The sequence below is a fragment of the Lolium rigidum genome, chromosome 7, assembly GCF_022539505.1.
Source record: "Lolium rigidum isolate FL_2022 chromosome 7, APGP_CSIRO_Lrig_0.1, whole genome shotgun sequence".
Lineage (NCBI taxonomy): Eukaryota > Viridiplantae > Streptophyta > Magnoliopsida > Poales > Poaceae > Lolium > Lolium rigidum.
In genome coordinates, this window is record NC_061514.1 from 127,264,441 (window position 1) to 127,280,712 (window position 16,272).

The following is a 16,272-nucleotide window of genomic DNA, read 5'->3' on the forward strand; positions in this document are numbered from 1 at the left end:
GGCGCCGAACCGATCGTGATCAAGATCTTCTACGCGTTTTTGCAAGCGGCAAGTGAACGTCTACCGCAGCAACAAGAGCCTCATCTTGTAGGCTTTGGAATCTCTTCAAGGGTGAGACTCGATACCCCCTCGTTGCTACCGTCTTCTAGATTGCATCTTGGCTTGGATTGCGTGTTCGCGGTAGGAAAATTTTTGTTTTCTATGCAACGTTATCCTACAAGGGCGAAGTGCCCTGGCGCATCGGCCGCCGTTCCTGTGCTGGGCTCGAGCAGCGAGGCTCCCCGGTGGTTGCGGCGTGGCGCGGTGGGGCAGCTGGGATGCGGAGGCGCAAGACCCATCTTGGGGGTGGCGGCGTGGAGGATTACTTGCCAGGGCGAAGTGCCCCGGTGCATCGGTCGTCCGCCCCTATGTTGGGGACGTGTTGCGATGCCTCCCGGTGGCGCCGGCGTGGGAGTTGGTGGTTGGGGCGGGCTCGATCTGCGCTTTCTCGGGCCAGATCTGGTTTTTCTGGGCCTGGTCATCTGCTGGTTGTGCCTGGAGCGGGTGTGCTGGAGACAGCCTGGCCTTCGCCGGAGGTGGTGGGGAGTTGCTGCGCTGTTTTCGTCAAGACAGAAGCTGGTGGCTTGGGCCGTCGTGCTGGAGACCACGACTTTTTGCGACCATGATGTTGAGGAGCTGCGGTGGTGGCGGTGTGTCTCTCCATGGACAGGGTTGCCCCAAACCTCGGAGGCTCGGAGTCGTGCGACGATACAAACGAAAGTCCTACCCGACTCGTTGGGCCGGCGGCGACAGCGCCCGCAGATGTCGTGCCCGTCTCTGGAGGCGTCACCGAGGCATGTCGGTGTCTCTCGTGTTCTCGCCTAGTTTGGTAGCTATCTCCGGGCGAAAGCCTAGATCCTTTGGATCGGCGCGATGGCGGCATCCTCGACGTCGTTCCTCTGTTGGGAGCTTTGCGTTTGGAGACACGGGTTGGAGGTCCTGGTGCATTCCTCCGGTGTTCGCCGCTGTCTGAGGCTGGCTGCAAGGGCACAATGAACGATATTGCTGGCATCCCCAAGACGATGTCTTCTCGGGGCCATCCGAGTTCCGCCATCTTCCCCTTTTTTGGTGCGTTGGCGAGGAGAGCCCTTTTGAAATTGTTGTTCTTCGGAGGTGTCTAGCATTGTCGAGACGCAGCTTTATTGTTTAGCTTAGGGTAAGTTCTTTCGTGTTGTTGTTGTTTTATCGGTGGTGGTTGTCTTCAGACTAGCCGATGTGATGTTTATGCTACTTGTGGTAGCATGATTTTGTACTCAAACTTGTACCTTTTATAAAGATATGGTAAGACTTTAAAAAGGTGTACAAACAACGGGCCACAGAAAACGAAAGAAAACATAGGAGAAAACTGAAGCTGGAATCGATCGAGAGCTACGTTAAATGCGCTCTGGACTGAGACATGAAAAGTTTGAGGAGTCCGGAGTCCGGAGTCCGGAGTACCGACGAGCTACATTCGCCATCACCGCCTCACCGGCGCACCCGAAATCGCACCCCCCGCCTTCCATAGTCCTTCCTGGCCGCCACCACCCGCCAGCCAGTCTGCCCCCGTCCGCCCGTTACCATCAATTTCTAGGGTTTGTCTCGGCGGCGGCGGCGCGGCCCCCCCACTTCGGATTCCTCGGGTATCTTCCGCTCGTCGACGGCAGCTCCACGCACGCAAGGAGGGATCTCCGCCCTCTTCTCCGGAGCTGGTCAAGAAGACGTGCCGTAGTAAGGTTCGATGATCCCCCCATTTCCCCCCATTGCAGATTCAGATTACTACGTTTTTAAAGAATAAATGATATACGCTTGTGATGCACTGATGCTGGGATGTGCCTGATGCAGAGGTGATAGCTCCAACCCGGACGATGGAACCCTCTGGCAAACGTCCTGTTGGCGCCGACGACAGGCTAAGTGATCTCCCTGATGGCCTCCTTCACACTATCATGTCTTTCCTCACGGCCCGGGAGGCCGTGCAGATGGGCTTGCTGTCGCGGAGGTGGGAGGGCCTCTGGTGCTCCATGCCTTGCATCAACATCGACGAGCAGGAGTTCCTTCCAGAGACAGAGGGTTGGGATACAGAAGATGAGGACAACTGTCGTGCTAGGTTTGAGGATTTCGTCAGCACCCTGCTGTTATTTCACAGTGCACCAACACTGGATGTGTTCCGGTTTAACGTTGTTCTTGTTCAGTTGAGCAACCGTGAACTTGTCGACCGGTGGTTACGCCGTGGAATCAAACGCTGCCCCAAAGTGGTGGAGATACGTTCATTTTACCATAAATTGCCGCATTTGGGTTCCAGTTCTTCGCGCCTCAAGAGGTTACATCTTACAGCAGTTACTTTGGACGGAACTTTCACACAGCAGCTTCGTTCTGGCTGCCCTGTCCTGGATGATTTGGAGCTCAAGTTTTGCAGGTTTCACAATATTGCAGAAATTGTTTCTTGCACACTCAAGAACTTGACAATTCAGCACTGTAGACATGACCTTCATAACACACTGATTATCAAAGCGCCATCTCTTGCTTATTTACAGCTGGTCATCGATGGTAATGGTAGTGATCGTAACTGGGCTGGTGGTGTTGTAGTAAGCGACATGCCATTCCTCATCAAAGCCATCATTTGCTTAAGAAATTCGTACTCCAACATACCGAAAGTGCCATGCAAGCTTCTTTTCAGCCTGATTAACGTGAAGTATCTAGAACTGACTGGTTTTGACACACTGGTATGCCTCTTTTGCTTGTTTTTTTTTTCTGATAAAGGAGTTTCCACGTCCAATGGTTATGTGGCTTATGAAACCAATCTTCTACTATATGATTTCAGTAGACTTATATTCATCATTTGAAACGCATGATGCTATGATTCCTCTATTCAGGCCAATCTTCATGTGGGGTCGTATACTTTCCCGGTGTTTCATAATGTTAGAACCTTGATGCTCCACGGATGTGATCTAAGTGACAACTTTGAGTTTCTGGGATGCTTTCTAAGCAATGCACCTGCTTTAGAGAAGCTTACTCTGCAATGCTGCATGGTACATTTCGTTTTCCTTCCTTACTCTAGCTTCACCAATTTACAAATTGCCTGAATCCTTGTTACTCCTAAAGCTTCCAGAAGGTGAGGTGAAAATCAAAACTGGTGGAAATCCAAAGTCAACGTCTCAAGAATATCAGGCCACACCAACTTTCCAGTGCCCAAGCCTGAAGTGGACTGAAATCAAATACAAGGAGGACGGTGATGTTCAGAAAGTATTTGACCTTTTGCTTGGCGTTTGGAGGAACCTCCAGAAGACTACCATTGTGATTAAGAAGGCTTGAAGAAATTACTCCCAGCCCCTTTTGCAATGCATCTTAGTTTCTGGTCCTCCTGAATGTAGCATGCCTCTGAAAATTTGTGTTCTACTTCTATATATTTGCCATTTGATGGCAGGACCAAATGAACAAGCATGCACTGTCAACTAATTTCTAGATATTTTAATGGTGTGCCTCTTTGTGTTGTGTTTGACTGCGCGCAGTCAGTGAGTCCACCACACATCTGATTTTGATAGCTGACACTGCAATGGGTGTGCCATTGGATGATGAATATTTCGTACTAGTACGACAGTATGGAATCACATATACTGTTTGACCGCAAAAATATGACCAGTAAACACCTTTTTCGCTTGCAGCAGCAAAGCAAGCAGAAAGGAAAATGCTGTCTAATGTGATGTTCCACCGTGCACCATCGTTCAGTAGGTTTCAGATTGACCTCGATGACAACCGATATATCGTGGGCCTGTGGCATCAAGGATTGCCTGGTAGTTGCCGAGATTCGTTTCGAGAATCGTGGTCTTACTGATGGTTTACCACGTCTGAAATTCAGTTTTTCTCATCTCAAATTGTTGCATCTCGTTTACACTAGTTTGGACGGCGTTTTCACGCACGAGCTTACTTCTAGCTTCACATTCCTAGAAGGATAGAAGACCTGCCGCTTGAACCTTGTCGCTTTTTGGATACAGAAATCACATCTCGTGCACTGAAGAAGCTGGCAATTGACGATTGTGAATGTATGTACTGAACTGATCCACTGACAGAGCTGGTAAAAATTAAAATAAATCAGATGTTCGTCTATGTCAAAGCAACCATTTGTAAACAGTTCTCCCTGGCCATCTCCCTGGCCTCGGACTCCCTCCGGCGGTGTGGTGAGGTTGGTCGGCGGTGGGCTCTCAACCGGGGGAAACCCTTGGCTGATGGCGGCGGCCACGAGGTCGACGACGCTGGCGACGGCGCCGTGCTCCTTCTTGAAGGCGACATCGAGGTTGTATCCCCTCCCTCCCCTGCTCTGCTTATCTCGGGCGAAAGCCCAAAACTTCGGTTTGGACGGCGGCGGCGCTCTGGCGTCGTTCCCTCGTTGGAGGCGCTGGTCGGAGATAGCGGATACGGGTGGACGAGCTCGGCGGCGGTTGGTAGGCAATGTCTGTGCCTGCTCCTGGCAGCTTGGTCTAGTGTGTTGTGGTGCGGGCTGCGGGTGGCGGTGATGTTCGTGGGTGGCGGTGCGGCGAGGCGAGTGCTTGAAGTCCTTCTCCCCGGCAGTGACCTCCGATATCCATGCGTGCTCAGGGAGAGCAGTCTACCTCTCACAGGTCCGGCGCCCCTCGATCCGGGGCGAGAAAGCAGGGAGCTTTCTGCGGAGGTAGAAACGGATGGTGCTTGGGTTTGTGCGTGGCCTCGGGAGGTTGACTAGGGCGTGAGCTCTCAATGGCGGTCCTCTTCACCAGCTTCGGTGCCTCTTCAGTCGGATCGCAAGGCTGGACAACGGACACGAAGCTCAAGCTGTGTTTCTTTTTCTTTCTTATATGCTTGTTGTTTTTCGTCTCCTGTTAGCTGTTCTTCAGCACCATGTAACAACTTGCCGGCAACGGCCTTATTAATTTAAGGCAGGGCTACGGCCTTCTCTTTAAAACCATTTGTAAACAGTCCTGGGACCCAAAGAAGAAAAAAAGCACAACGAGAAATGGTCATAGGACCTTCATCGCAGCCTAATTAACGTGAGAGATTACACTATCTGATTCTAAAACATTGGTATGTCTCCTTTTCCTGTTACCTACATGGCGTCAGTTTAAATGTTTGTGTTTGTCATGAATTATCTATATGGATTTTACTTAAAACTCATCGACAGATGGAAACACCGTGGCTCAAGGGCTGCCCCTCAGTGGTGGAGATCTGCTTCTGGAGTCACCACTACAGGTTACCCCGTCTGAGTTCCGGTTCCTCTCGCCTCAAAAGGTTGCATCTTGTTAGGACTACTTTGGACAGTATGTTCACAGCCTGCTAGCTTCTAGCTTCCTGGTCCTCGAGGATTTATTGATAGAGAAATCTTACCTGGTTGACACTGAAATCAAATCTTGCATGCTCAAGAACTTGATAGTTTGGGAATGTTATACTGAGCTCTCTAGTGACGAGCTGACTATCACGGCTCCAGTTCTCGCTTATTTGGAGCTGGTGATCGGTGACGCTGCTTGCAACTGGCTCAGTGTTGAACTGAAGGAGATGTCGCCCCGTGTCAAAGCCACCATTTCTATACACACATTCCGCCATATCAAACATATCTTCGAGACTTGGCATAACAGCCTTCTTTGCAGCTTAATCAACGTCAGATATTTAACACTGTCCGGTTCTCAAACACTGGTATGTCTCTTCTTCCTGTTATTAGCTGTTACTGCCATGGCGCAACCTAATTTTTTTGATGTTTTGATTCTCTATTTCAGGGAGCACTTCACAAGGAAACATTGGACATCAAATTTCCAGTGTTTCATAATCTTAGAACTTTGCTGTTCGACGAATGTGATCTGACTGACAACTTTCAGATACTAGGATTTTTTCTGCACATGGCCCCTAGGTTAGAGAAGCTTCCTCTGCAATGTTGCCAGGTATTGCCTATCTTTGTAGTGATATCTCCACTGTGTTCCATAATCTAGCTTTGGTGCATTGTAATTTACATCAAACATGTTTGCCCTATAGCTTCGAGAAGGTTTTGTCGAAAGGAAGACAGGGGATGGCCCGAATACAACGCCTCTAAAATATAAGGACATAGTTACATTCAAGTGTCTGGACTTTAAGTGGAATGAAATGAAATATCAACAACCACCAAGCCTTTTAGTCCCAAACAAGTTGGGGTAGGCTAGAGTTGAAACCCATAAGATCTCGAAGCCATCAACAAGATGACAATGTAAACAAATTGTTTGACCTTTTGCTTGGTGGTTGGACGAACGTACATACGAATAATTCTATGATTAAGATGGCGTGAAGAATTTAGCCCCCCCCCCCCCCCCCCTCTATTTTTTTGAACAGACAGCCCCCTTCATTGTCTCTTACTTTTAGTTCCAACTGAAAAGTTGCATCCCCTCTGAGTCATATTGTGTGTACTTATATATATTTTGCTTTTGATAGCATGAACCAACTGATGATCATGCATCTATTCTCGACTAGTTTTGGTGTGCCTATTTCAGTTGTATTTTATTGCGCAAATGTACTACACATCGATAGTTGATCAAACTGTATGTTACTGATTTAAAAACCATAGTACTAAAACCGTACGTCTTACCTGAGAGGGAAGCTATGTTCTTCTGAGAAATGATTAGAAGCAGCTTTATTGTTCAGGGTGAACAACATCCTTGTAGCATTGACCCATCCAAAATGAAAGTAGCTTATGAGGGTTGCCTAATGTCTGGTATAGAATTTCGTGTTGCACAATATTAGATACTCTTCAGATTGATGTATTTACCTTGAAGTTCGGAACATTTTAATATATAGGATTTTTTTATGTGGATTGTTATTTGGATAGACCACCAAAATTCATACACCCCAGTTTCATATTGTTTCGCGCAAGAGGTTGGACATGTGGAATTTTTCGTTTCTGGTTGTAGATCTTCTATTCCTTCCAAATCATCCAAATATAGACAACAGTGTTTGTGCTTCATATTCTAGCTTTATTTTTGTGTGCTGATTTACATGAATCATGTTTACTGCCTGAAGGTTCCCGAAGGTTCTACCGAAAGGAAAACATCAGGATCGATCGAGGGCACAGAATAGTTTTCACTTGAAATGTTTTTTTTAGATAAAACGCAGAGGCTGCCCGATTTTAAATCAATATAGCCCTCAGGTTTTTACAACGAGTACACAAGTGCTATGGCATACAACATCGCTAAAGGAAAGATAGCTAAGGGGTCAGCCTCCCCAACGACGAAAGCAGAGAACAACTAGCCGAAACGGGGCTCCATCGATGCGTCCAGGAGAGACTATCCATCAGGCCCCGTGCTTGCGGCGTGAAAAAGGTTGAGCTCGTGAATCACTCTTCTTATCCAGACGTGGTCCAGCGGTCTTGCGAGCGGAAGCCAGAGCTGCAGGAAAAGCATGGTTTTGAAAATAACATTAGCCGGATGTAGCGTGACCTTTGACTCACTAGTCAACTTGTTACGAAACAGCCAAAGGGCCCATGATTGCGCAATAAAAAGTATCCAGACGATGCGTCTAAATCTACACGAAAAGCTAGACACAATCGCAAAGAATTGGGCAAAGGTTGCCGGGCACCAGCTGCACCCTAGCAGTTGACGCGCGACGCTCCAGGCAAACTTAGCCGGCGAGCAAGAGAAAAAGATGTGGGCAGCATCCTCCTCCACACAACGCACAACGATTTTGTCTGCATGCAATCGTGTACAAATACCCGATGCAACGCGGGGTGTCATCTAGTTATTAACATTTGAGTGTCCAAACTTGAAGTTTAGTGGCATTCAAAGACTCTTTGATCTTTTGAATGTTGTTTGGAATAACCTACACCAGACAACTCAGTTTAGTTATTAACAACTGTTACGAACAATAAAACTTGATGAAACTAGTCTCAACCCATGGTTGTAATCTTTTTTACTACATATGCATCTTAAAATGTATTGTGCCTATGCCATTTTCTGTTACACTACAATTTTTTTTATTTTGATGACAGAACAGTCATCCACTACCAACTCATTTCTCGATAATTATAAGGTGTGCCTATCTGTTCTGTTCAAGCTGGCACAGTTGGGTATTGATGACTCTGACAATGTCCTGCTCAGGTATTTGTACATATCAACGTGATTATCCTAATCTAAGAACCCTAGAACATGAAAAAGTGATACCAGAGATGGAATCGTGTCAGAGCACTCATCATGCAACCACAGGCCTACTCTCCAACTTGACGTTAGTGGTACCAAACGGTGTTAGACACATGTTGATTTAAGGAGAGGTGCGTAGCTACCCTGCTTTGCAGTAGACAATTTTCGGTATATATATATATATATAAATATATATGTAAATGAGAAAAATAGTGATGAGGAAAACGTAAATGAATACTAGTTAAGAAGCTTTTTTATCAGAAGTAATGTACAGAATCCTATTCTTACAATGAATATAGTTTTCAGGAAACTTTATTCGCGTTTGCTAGGATTAAGCGAAGGGAACAAATCAGGAGCGAATTCAAGCAATGGAATGCTGACTATTAAGCAAGAGATAGGGAAATAATTTTGATCAGATGATTGCTGCTAAGACCAAGTGCCAGGTTCACATCTCTCTCATTCTGAAACGAAGCATTCATGTGAAGTTTTCAGACCATATACAAAGCATGTAGGATGCGTCAATAACATATGATAACTCCGGCACAATAAGGTAGCACAATAAAAATTATATGAAGATCAAATATTCAATATAGTAAATTTCTGCTAAAGAACGACATACAGTAGTACTCAGTTAGCAGCACATAGGGCATTCTCCAAAGCCCCAAAGTTCACCAGCTGCATCCTAATATAATTTTGCAATTGCCATGCTCACTTCTTATTTTCGTGAATCTTTTCAAGAGTTCTCACTTTCTTTTTAACTTTCTCCATTTCCTTTTGAGCATTTTCACTCTCCTTGTTTATCTTCTGTAGCATCTCCTTAACTTTCCGGGTCTCCTCTTCTGATTTTAATATAACTTCTGCTGCCCTATTGTCCGACTCCAGCCTAGCTTTATGCTCCTCCAAGAGCAGTTTTTCAAATCTGGTGACTGTACTACTAGGGTTTTCCTCCACCTATACAAGCAAAGTAGATTGTTTAACTGAAAAAACAATGGTAACTGATGCATTATAAGTATTGGCTTATTCAAAGCAGATAAATAACTATGTGAGAACTAGGAACCTCGAAATTTCTTCACAATATGTTACTAACTGTAGTAAATCAAGAGAAATAACCTTTGCATTCGAGTTAATATTAACAGTTGGTTCCAAGTCAAAATAAGCGATACTTCACCAAAGGACCATTTGGCAGATTTAAATGAAAGGGAAGAAAATTATTTGCATATTGACTTCTGTATATATAAGTAAGCTTGAACTTCATGTGAAGAAATATGTTGCCACAGTTCCGTAAACAAAATTATCACATTCACATGTTAGTAAATTCACTTTATATGTTAGTAACATATTACCATCTTTACGAGCTGTGCAACGCATTCATCGTATATCTCTTTCTTCAGTTTGAACCTCTGTTCTGTTGAATAATCCTCAGCACTGATCTCTCTCCTGCTTTGCATTTTCTGCGACAAGAGAAATTAAAATCCCAATGTGATAACTGAAAAATCCATGGAATGCAACATTACCAAAAGTTAAAGCACCTGAGAGTGAGCGTGAGTGCAGTTGGAAAATGGTTTTCCGTGATTGCTTGATATAACAAAGTCCACCGCATCAAGCAATTTTCTCAGTTGTGCCAAACGGTACTTTTTATTACTTGTCTTATTGTCAAAGAGAACAACCCTGTTTTTACATAGGTTTAGCATGTCCTGAAAGTAGAGCACACAAATATAAGCAACATGCAAATATACTGCAAGAGATGTAATAACACTGGATCCATCACATCAAATGAATTGGGAAAAAGAAATTGTGACCATCCTTGTCTAAAAATTGTAAAGTTTGTTAGATATGAAATAGACCTGCAGGTATGCTGGGGCACTATCAGTTAATTTCTTGTTCCAACTGGTCTCCTCTCCTACTAGATCTCCATGTGTGAAAACTAAAATCATATGGTCAAGCACTTTATCACCAAGAAACATCTTAGTTGCTTCTACTGTTTTCTCATCTTCCTGAGAAAACCGACATGTCGCTGAAAACACCATCAATATCACATGGATCCCGTCTCTAGCCATGTCCAAACCTTTTACGATCTCCCTATGGATATTTTCAGCTGTCTTGTCCATGTCAAATAAGCCTATAGGAAAAAGGAGAACATTATAGTTCTTTTTTTGAGAATAACATTATAGTTTTTTGGTAATTAAGTATTGCACGTGGACTTGAGGACTTCTCAAATATGCAGAATCAAACAATAGTCACAAAAAAACTAGTAGTTTAGGGTACATTTTTCTTGTTTCCCTTTCATGGAACAAATTTCATGATACAGTAATGGCATGGTAGAAATAGAATAATTATGAAATGGGGTTACTTTGTATATTTGTTGTAAAGCAAGTGGAATGATACCCTGTCATGAGCAACAGTAAAATATTTACCATGATACATGAATAGATTGGTAGAAGAATCTAAAAAACAATAGATGTTTTTGGGTGTTGGAGGATAATTTTCCGCTATTGGATTGGACATTGCATCATTTAAGGCTTTGTCACAGGGAATTTCTCACAACTAAATCTCCCATTGTTTATTTTTTGCTCATTTAACTGTAACAGAATGATTACATCCAACTTGACAACTCAAAAGGTTCCATAGCTACACCAATGTATAGTCACCTCAACACAAATGCAGGGGTACCAAATCAAGACATACAGGGTGATAACACCTGAAACGCGAACTCCTATAACTTTCCCCATGGAACTACACGAAATTTGTACAGTAGCCTAATGAAAATACCATATCGTTTAAGCATCATAAAGGATAGCAAAATTATAACCCAGAGATAGATCAACTGGCTCAGTTAGCACCAGATTTAAGTTTAGAGCGATCTTGATTACCCGGAGTGTCGATGACATTCAGGGTGCGGGCCGCACAGCCATCATGGAACGTCCCGCTTCTCATCTGGCATGTTCCGGTCACGCCGCTGTAGGAGAACTCTGACGGAAATGCTTCCCTGCCAAGTATGCTGTTCGCCGTGGCGCTCTTCCCGGAACCGATCTTACCGACGAGGGCGAGAGTAACGTCGGAGAGAGCAGCACAGGGCAGCACCCAGTCGGCGTCAGCGTCGGCGTCGTGGATTCGGCCGTCACCGTCCATGATGAAGTCGAACTGCGGGAAGATTGTGCAATTACCAAGAAAAACGGCGCATCATCAACCATAGCGTCTCACCAGAATAAAGTAGATTAGTTTAGCATCGGGACAAAATACAAAAGAATCGCGATACACTGCTGGATTGCGTCGATAATCTAACCGAGAACAATAGGCATAATAGAGAGAAAAAAAAGGCAACTTCTCTTAACAAAGCAGAAAAAATATAAAAAAATACACGGAAGATGTAGCTAGGAAGACGGAGGGAAATAATAAGAGGATTGCTCTGCCTCTATACACCATAAGAATTGTTTACCTTCACAAATGATGAGGACCTACAGTGAGCTGCCAGAGCAAAGAGGAAGTTGTGGCGACGCCTGAGATGGTGACGGAGTGGAGCACGTAAATAGGAGGATAGGTGAAAGCTGTTCGCTGCCCCCGGAAGAAAACCCAAACGGCACCAGAGATATCGCCGGGTGCGTTCAGCTTTTCTCTTGGTCTGCCCCAGGCACTTAATATTTCTCGTTATAAATTCCCTTGCCCTTCATTCTTTGAGAATCAGAAGAATTCAGTTTTCATTTTTTCATTTGATTTTTCTTTGCTTCATTCTTATTTATTTCATTTCTATTTGTTGCTTCATCTTCTTCGAGAATTTAGTTTCGAGAATTTCTATTTGTTGATTTTTCTTTGCTTCATTCTTATTTATTTCATTTCTATGTGTTGCTTCATTTGATTTTTGAAAAGGAACTCTATAAGAATTTAAGAGTGTTTTATTTCGTTGGATTTTTTATATATATTATTTGGGTTTGTAGGATTTGAAACCTTTTTTTCCTATGGTCTACTTTATATACCATTTCATAGGGAGCAAATTCATGAAGACTTTTCTTTATTTCTATGACAACCATTACTTGGAGAACAAATTATGAATTTTTCTCACATGTAATACACATTCACGTGTTTTTGGTTCTTGTTGGATTTAATTTTTCATGACATTCTATTCATGTATGCAATGCCATAGAAAATATATTCTTAGGTCCAACCTCGCCCATGACAAATATGCATTGCTTCTATGAGAACTGTGATATGCAGATAATCCTTAATGTGTTTATTTTCTGCAATCAAACAACATGTAAAACACATTCATGTGTTTTCGAAACCATTTGAGTCAAACAAGCCTTTAATCGCTTAGGAAGAGATGAAGAAGTTACATGGTTTAAAAGACAAAATCAAAGCATGCAGATGAAGTTGTGTCCAAAAGAAATTAAGTGGCATGTGAAATAGAAGGAAGCCCACCAAGCTAAAGGACCCTATGGAGAAACATCCTCCTCGACTTTGGGAGACCAAGTACATGGACCAAGGAAGACCAATATACCCTAGTTTTTTTTTTCTCTCGGGCTAAGAGGATTTTATGTGTTTTTAGAATTGACTACTTTGCATTTGATATGCCCGTAACGTATCTATGCTTTTGAAGTTTATTATATTTTTTATTTAATACTTTCCATGATCTAATTGCTTTCTTCATGGTTTTCGCGGTTAATGCGGTATTCGAGCAAATCTCATTTATTTTCTTATCTACTATTTGGAAGTAGGAAAACCTATTCATGAACCTTTTGGACACGAAATAAATCGAGGAAAAATTTGGCATTAATTAGTCTGGAAGATGAAGAAATCCAGCACTAGAGGCACTTAGGCTTGAAAACGGAAAGAAAACTTTCCATTCGTTTCTAGAGGATAAGAATACGAAGAGAAAATGCAGATAGGAGAATGGTATTTTGCGGAAAAGGAATAAAATAGGAATGAAAATAAATGGGGAATCCAGTTCTGGCAAATTGGAAACGACAAGGAACCAAAAAAAAAGGAATAAGGTAACTTTCTGGAAAATAACCTAGCCCGGCCTAAGTACGAAATATTACTTGGAGTTGGTAATTTCCTTTGCTCACCAGGCCATGGAATATATGAAACTAGAGCCTGCATCACACGTGAAACTAAGCCAGACTATTTACTATGTTGTACTTTATGTTCAACTATCATTTGTGGAAGTTGTGAGCTATTCACTGTCTTTTCATTTACTTATACTATGGTGTACTTTATGTTCAACCATCATTTGTGGAAGTTGTGAGCTATTCATTGTCTTTTAATTTACGTAGTTATTCGTGCCCTCTAGTGTACAAACAAATGTATTATATTTCTATGTGTTCTGACAAATATTTGTTTTTGTGTCGTATCTATCCTCAATTTTTCTCCAATGATTTCCACTTCCGTATTTGTTGCCAGTTTTGTTTCCGATTCTGCTGAGACAGGCAGAAAACAAAAATGATAAAGCCTAGAGGCACCCAAGGAGGCCCGTGAGGGGAATAGAGGGTCTGGGAGAGCAAATCACCTATGCCCATGGAGGTTCACCTCACATGTTGTCGATTCTTTTACCTAGAGCTCCATCTTGATATAAAAACCTCTATATATAGTCTTGGGGAAAAAATTACTGTGAGGATAGCGCCTTTATGAGATAAAGAAGATAACATAGCGTATGTAGGCTGTCGTCGCTGCGGAAGATTATAGTGGTAACTACTGCCGAAATTGCCCTTAGTCATTTCTTCTCCCCGCCATCGCCTCCTTGTTGATCTCCACCATGAACGTCATGAGTTATGGCTGATATGAGCACTAAACGTTGTACAACCAACAATTTGTTCAACAAAAAATGAAGATGTCACGCTACCATAACACTACACGTGAACTCGTTGAGAACAACAACCTTGATTGGAAGGGTGGATCTAGGGAGTATGATGGACTAGAAAGACCCACGTGTGGAGATCTCTTCCGGAAATTTTGTGTGCAAATGAAATTATATAAGAGAGATGATGCAAAGATTTTTATATGGAAATATGCGCGCAAGACTAATTGGTCACACTAGTAGAGAGGATAAATTTAGTCGATATAAAAGGATTATGTATTTGACATGAGAAAATTGATGCTGTGGACAATTGGATGGATGAAAGATCTGATCATGTGAATAGGTTGCATGAATAGATATACTATCATTAATAAGTGTTAATGGGATGACATCAACAAATGGATGGAACAAATAGTGAATGATGTGGAGATCTTACATATAGACATAGAGTACCATTAGTGAACTTTAGCGGGTTTTCTCTACTCCCTCTGTACCGGTTTAAAGGGCTAAGTGTGAAAGTGGAAACATATATACCAAAAATAAATGGATAATAGGGAACGAATTAAGCCTTAATTAGGTCGTTTTAATTGTCAGCCTAGCCCTTTTGTCTCCTAAAACCACTGCCCGCCTTCCCTTTGATTGTTTTAATTGGCAGAGAAAAGAGAACGACCAATGCATGCGAGCTTCTAGTATTAATTACCGCATCAGTTAACTTTAAAGTAATGGCTAGAATTTTTGGGAAAATTTGTTCACGTTGATCACCTAGGTTCTAGTGTTTTGCTAATTTAGACATTTAAAACCTGTATGGAGGGAGCATATAAAATATATAGGTGTTGTTGAGAGGTGGTGGTGGGCAACAAGTGCCAAAATTCAGGTTTGGGCAGAGTTTGTGTGAGGAAGTGAGAAGTTTGGAGGAGGGGAATGGGGGAGACTAGTAGTGTGGTAGTATCGGACGGCGTGAAGAGAGAGATGCGTACAAAAAAACTTTAATCACGATGTTGAGTTTCTGTTATAGATTTTGTTCATATGCAATGCTTGAACCATACGTTGCATTGAGTTTCTCTTATGGGGATGGACCACCCATCCTCATAAGAGAAACTCAATGCAACGTATGGTTCAAGCATTGCATATGAACAAAATCTATAACACAAACTCAATGCAACCATTAGTCTATAAAGATTGTTATCAATTACCAAAATGAAGCGACACAACCTGAATACAGGTTGAATCTCTGTGCTTTCTGTGCTAGTCCCTTGGATCAATCGCTAGCACACACAGTTCGATGAATAACCAGAATAGCAAATGCATCAATTATTACAACGTATGATCCATGGTATAATTATTACAAAGTGCATAGCTCAAGGCTAGCTGAAAATAACATAGTTCAAGCAGAAAATAAATAAACGAAGAGCTCCATCACGCCACAGGCGAACATGTTGGGTGTAAGCTCGCAACCTACGGTATCTCTTACTCGTCTTCAGAATAACCTGCAACATAAAAACGTTGCAGCCCCGAAGGGTCATTACACTTGGAATGGAAATGGCAAGATGTCATATGGTGGCTTTTCTGGCGCCTATAACTACATGATATTTGGCAGGTGGGGTTCATATTTGCGTAAAGCCAGTTTTATTTTCCCTACTCTCAAAACATTTCTTAAAACATAGTATTTCAATAAGACTAATTACTACCCATGATCCACCTTGTGCATTAATTTCAGAAATTCGATTGACGAGATCATCCAACAGTTTCAAGCTCTAATTGCTCATAGATGTCCGTAACCGGGGACACGGCTAAGTACTTAGTTTTGACACTCTCGAGAGGCTGTACACATTCCCCACATGACCTAGTCTCGTTCTTCTTCCATGATGCGCATTTTGCTCAAATGGACAGATGTCGACTAGGACAAGACCTTTCAGAAGCAATACCTCAACCACAATGGACGCGCTCCGTCCTACCAGCATCTACCACCCTCTGTACATTGGGTCGAGTTCTCGCAACCTACTCAATCTAGCCAGAGCCCATATAGCATGTGGTTGTACTGGAAGCTACTAAAACAAGAAAACCGAGCTAATCTCTTTGTTCCTGGGTGGCCAACCTCAAGTGTGATGCACACGGTGCTGCCATAGAAATGACCCCGGTGCAACCACTCAACATAAACCAAGCATTACCACTTACCACCCAGGGGTGTATTAATTTGACATGGTTGTTTTCATTAAGAGAATAAAACCTTTATCTCTCGCAATCTCTCCACTTTGATAATAACCCAGGGCCAGCAATTTGAAATCATTATGCACATAAGACAACTACCAATGCATAGAAAACAGTAGGATAATGAGTTTGTGACACTTG

At 42.9% G+C, this 16,272-nt stretch overlaps 2 protein-coding genes across 2 annotated transcripts; one reads left to right on the forward strand and one right to left on the reverse strand.

The window, feature by feature from the left end:
• The first annotated feature begins 1,465 nt into the window (after positions 1-1,465).
• On the forward strand, positions 1,466-3,500 carry LOC124678225 (MEIOTIC F-BOX protein MOF-like). Its single transcript, XM_047214143.1, has 4 exons — positions 1,466-1,751; positions 1,861-2,738; positions 2,889-3,044; positions 3,118-3,500. The coding sequence occupies exons 2-4, from the start codon at positions 1,884-1,886 to the stop codon at positions 3,325-3,327; spliced, it is 1,221 nt and encodes a 406-aa protein (XP_047070099.1). The 5' UTR covers positions 1,466-1,751; positions 1,861-1,883; the 3' UTR covers positions 3,328-3,500.
• Positions 3,501-8,843: 5,343 nt separating this feature from the next.
• On the reverse strand, positions 8,844-11,264 carry LOC124671973 (immune-associated nucleotide-binding protein 9-like). Its single transcript, XM_047208283.1, has 5 exons — positions 11,006-11,264; positions 9,980-10,254; positions 9,665-9,829; positions 9,479-9,586; positions 8,844-9,086 (listed from the first exon to the last, which is right to left on the reverse strand). The coding sequence occupies exons 1-5, from the start codon at positions 11,262-11,264 to the stop codon at positions 8,844-8,846; spliced, it is 1,050 nt and encodes a 349-aa protein (XP_047064239.1).
• Between the last annotated feature and the right edge of the window lie 5,008 nt (positions 11,265-16,272).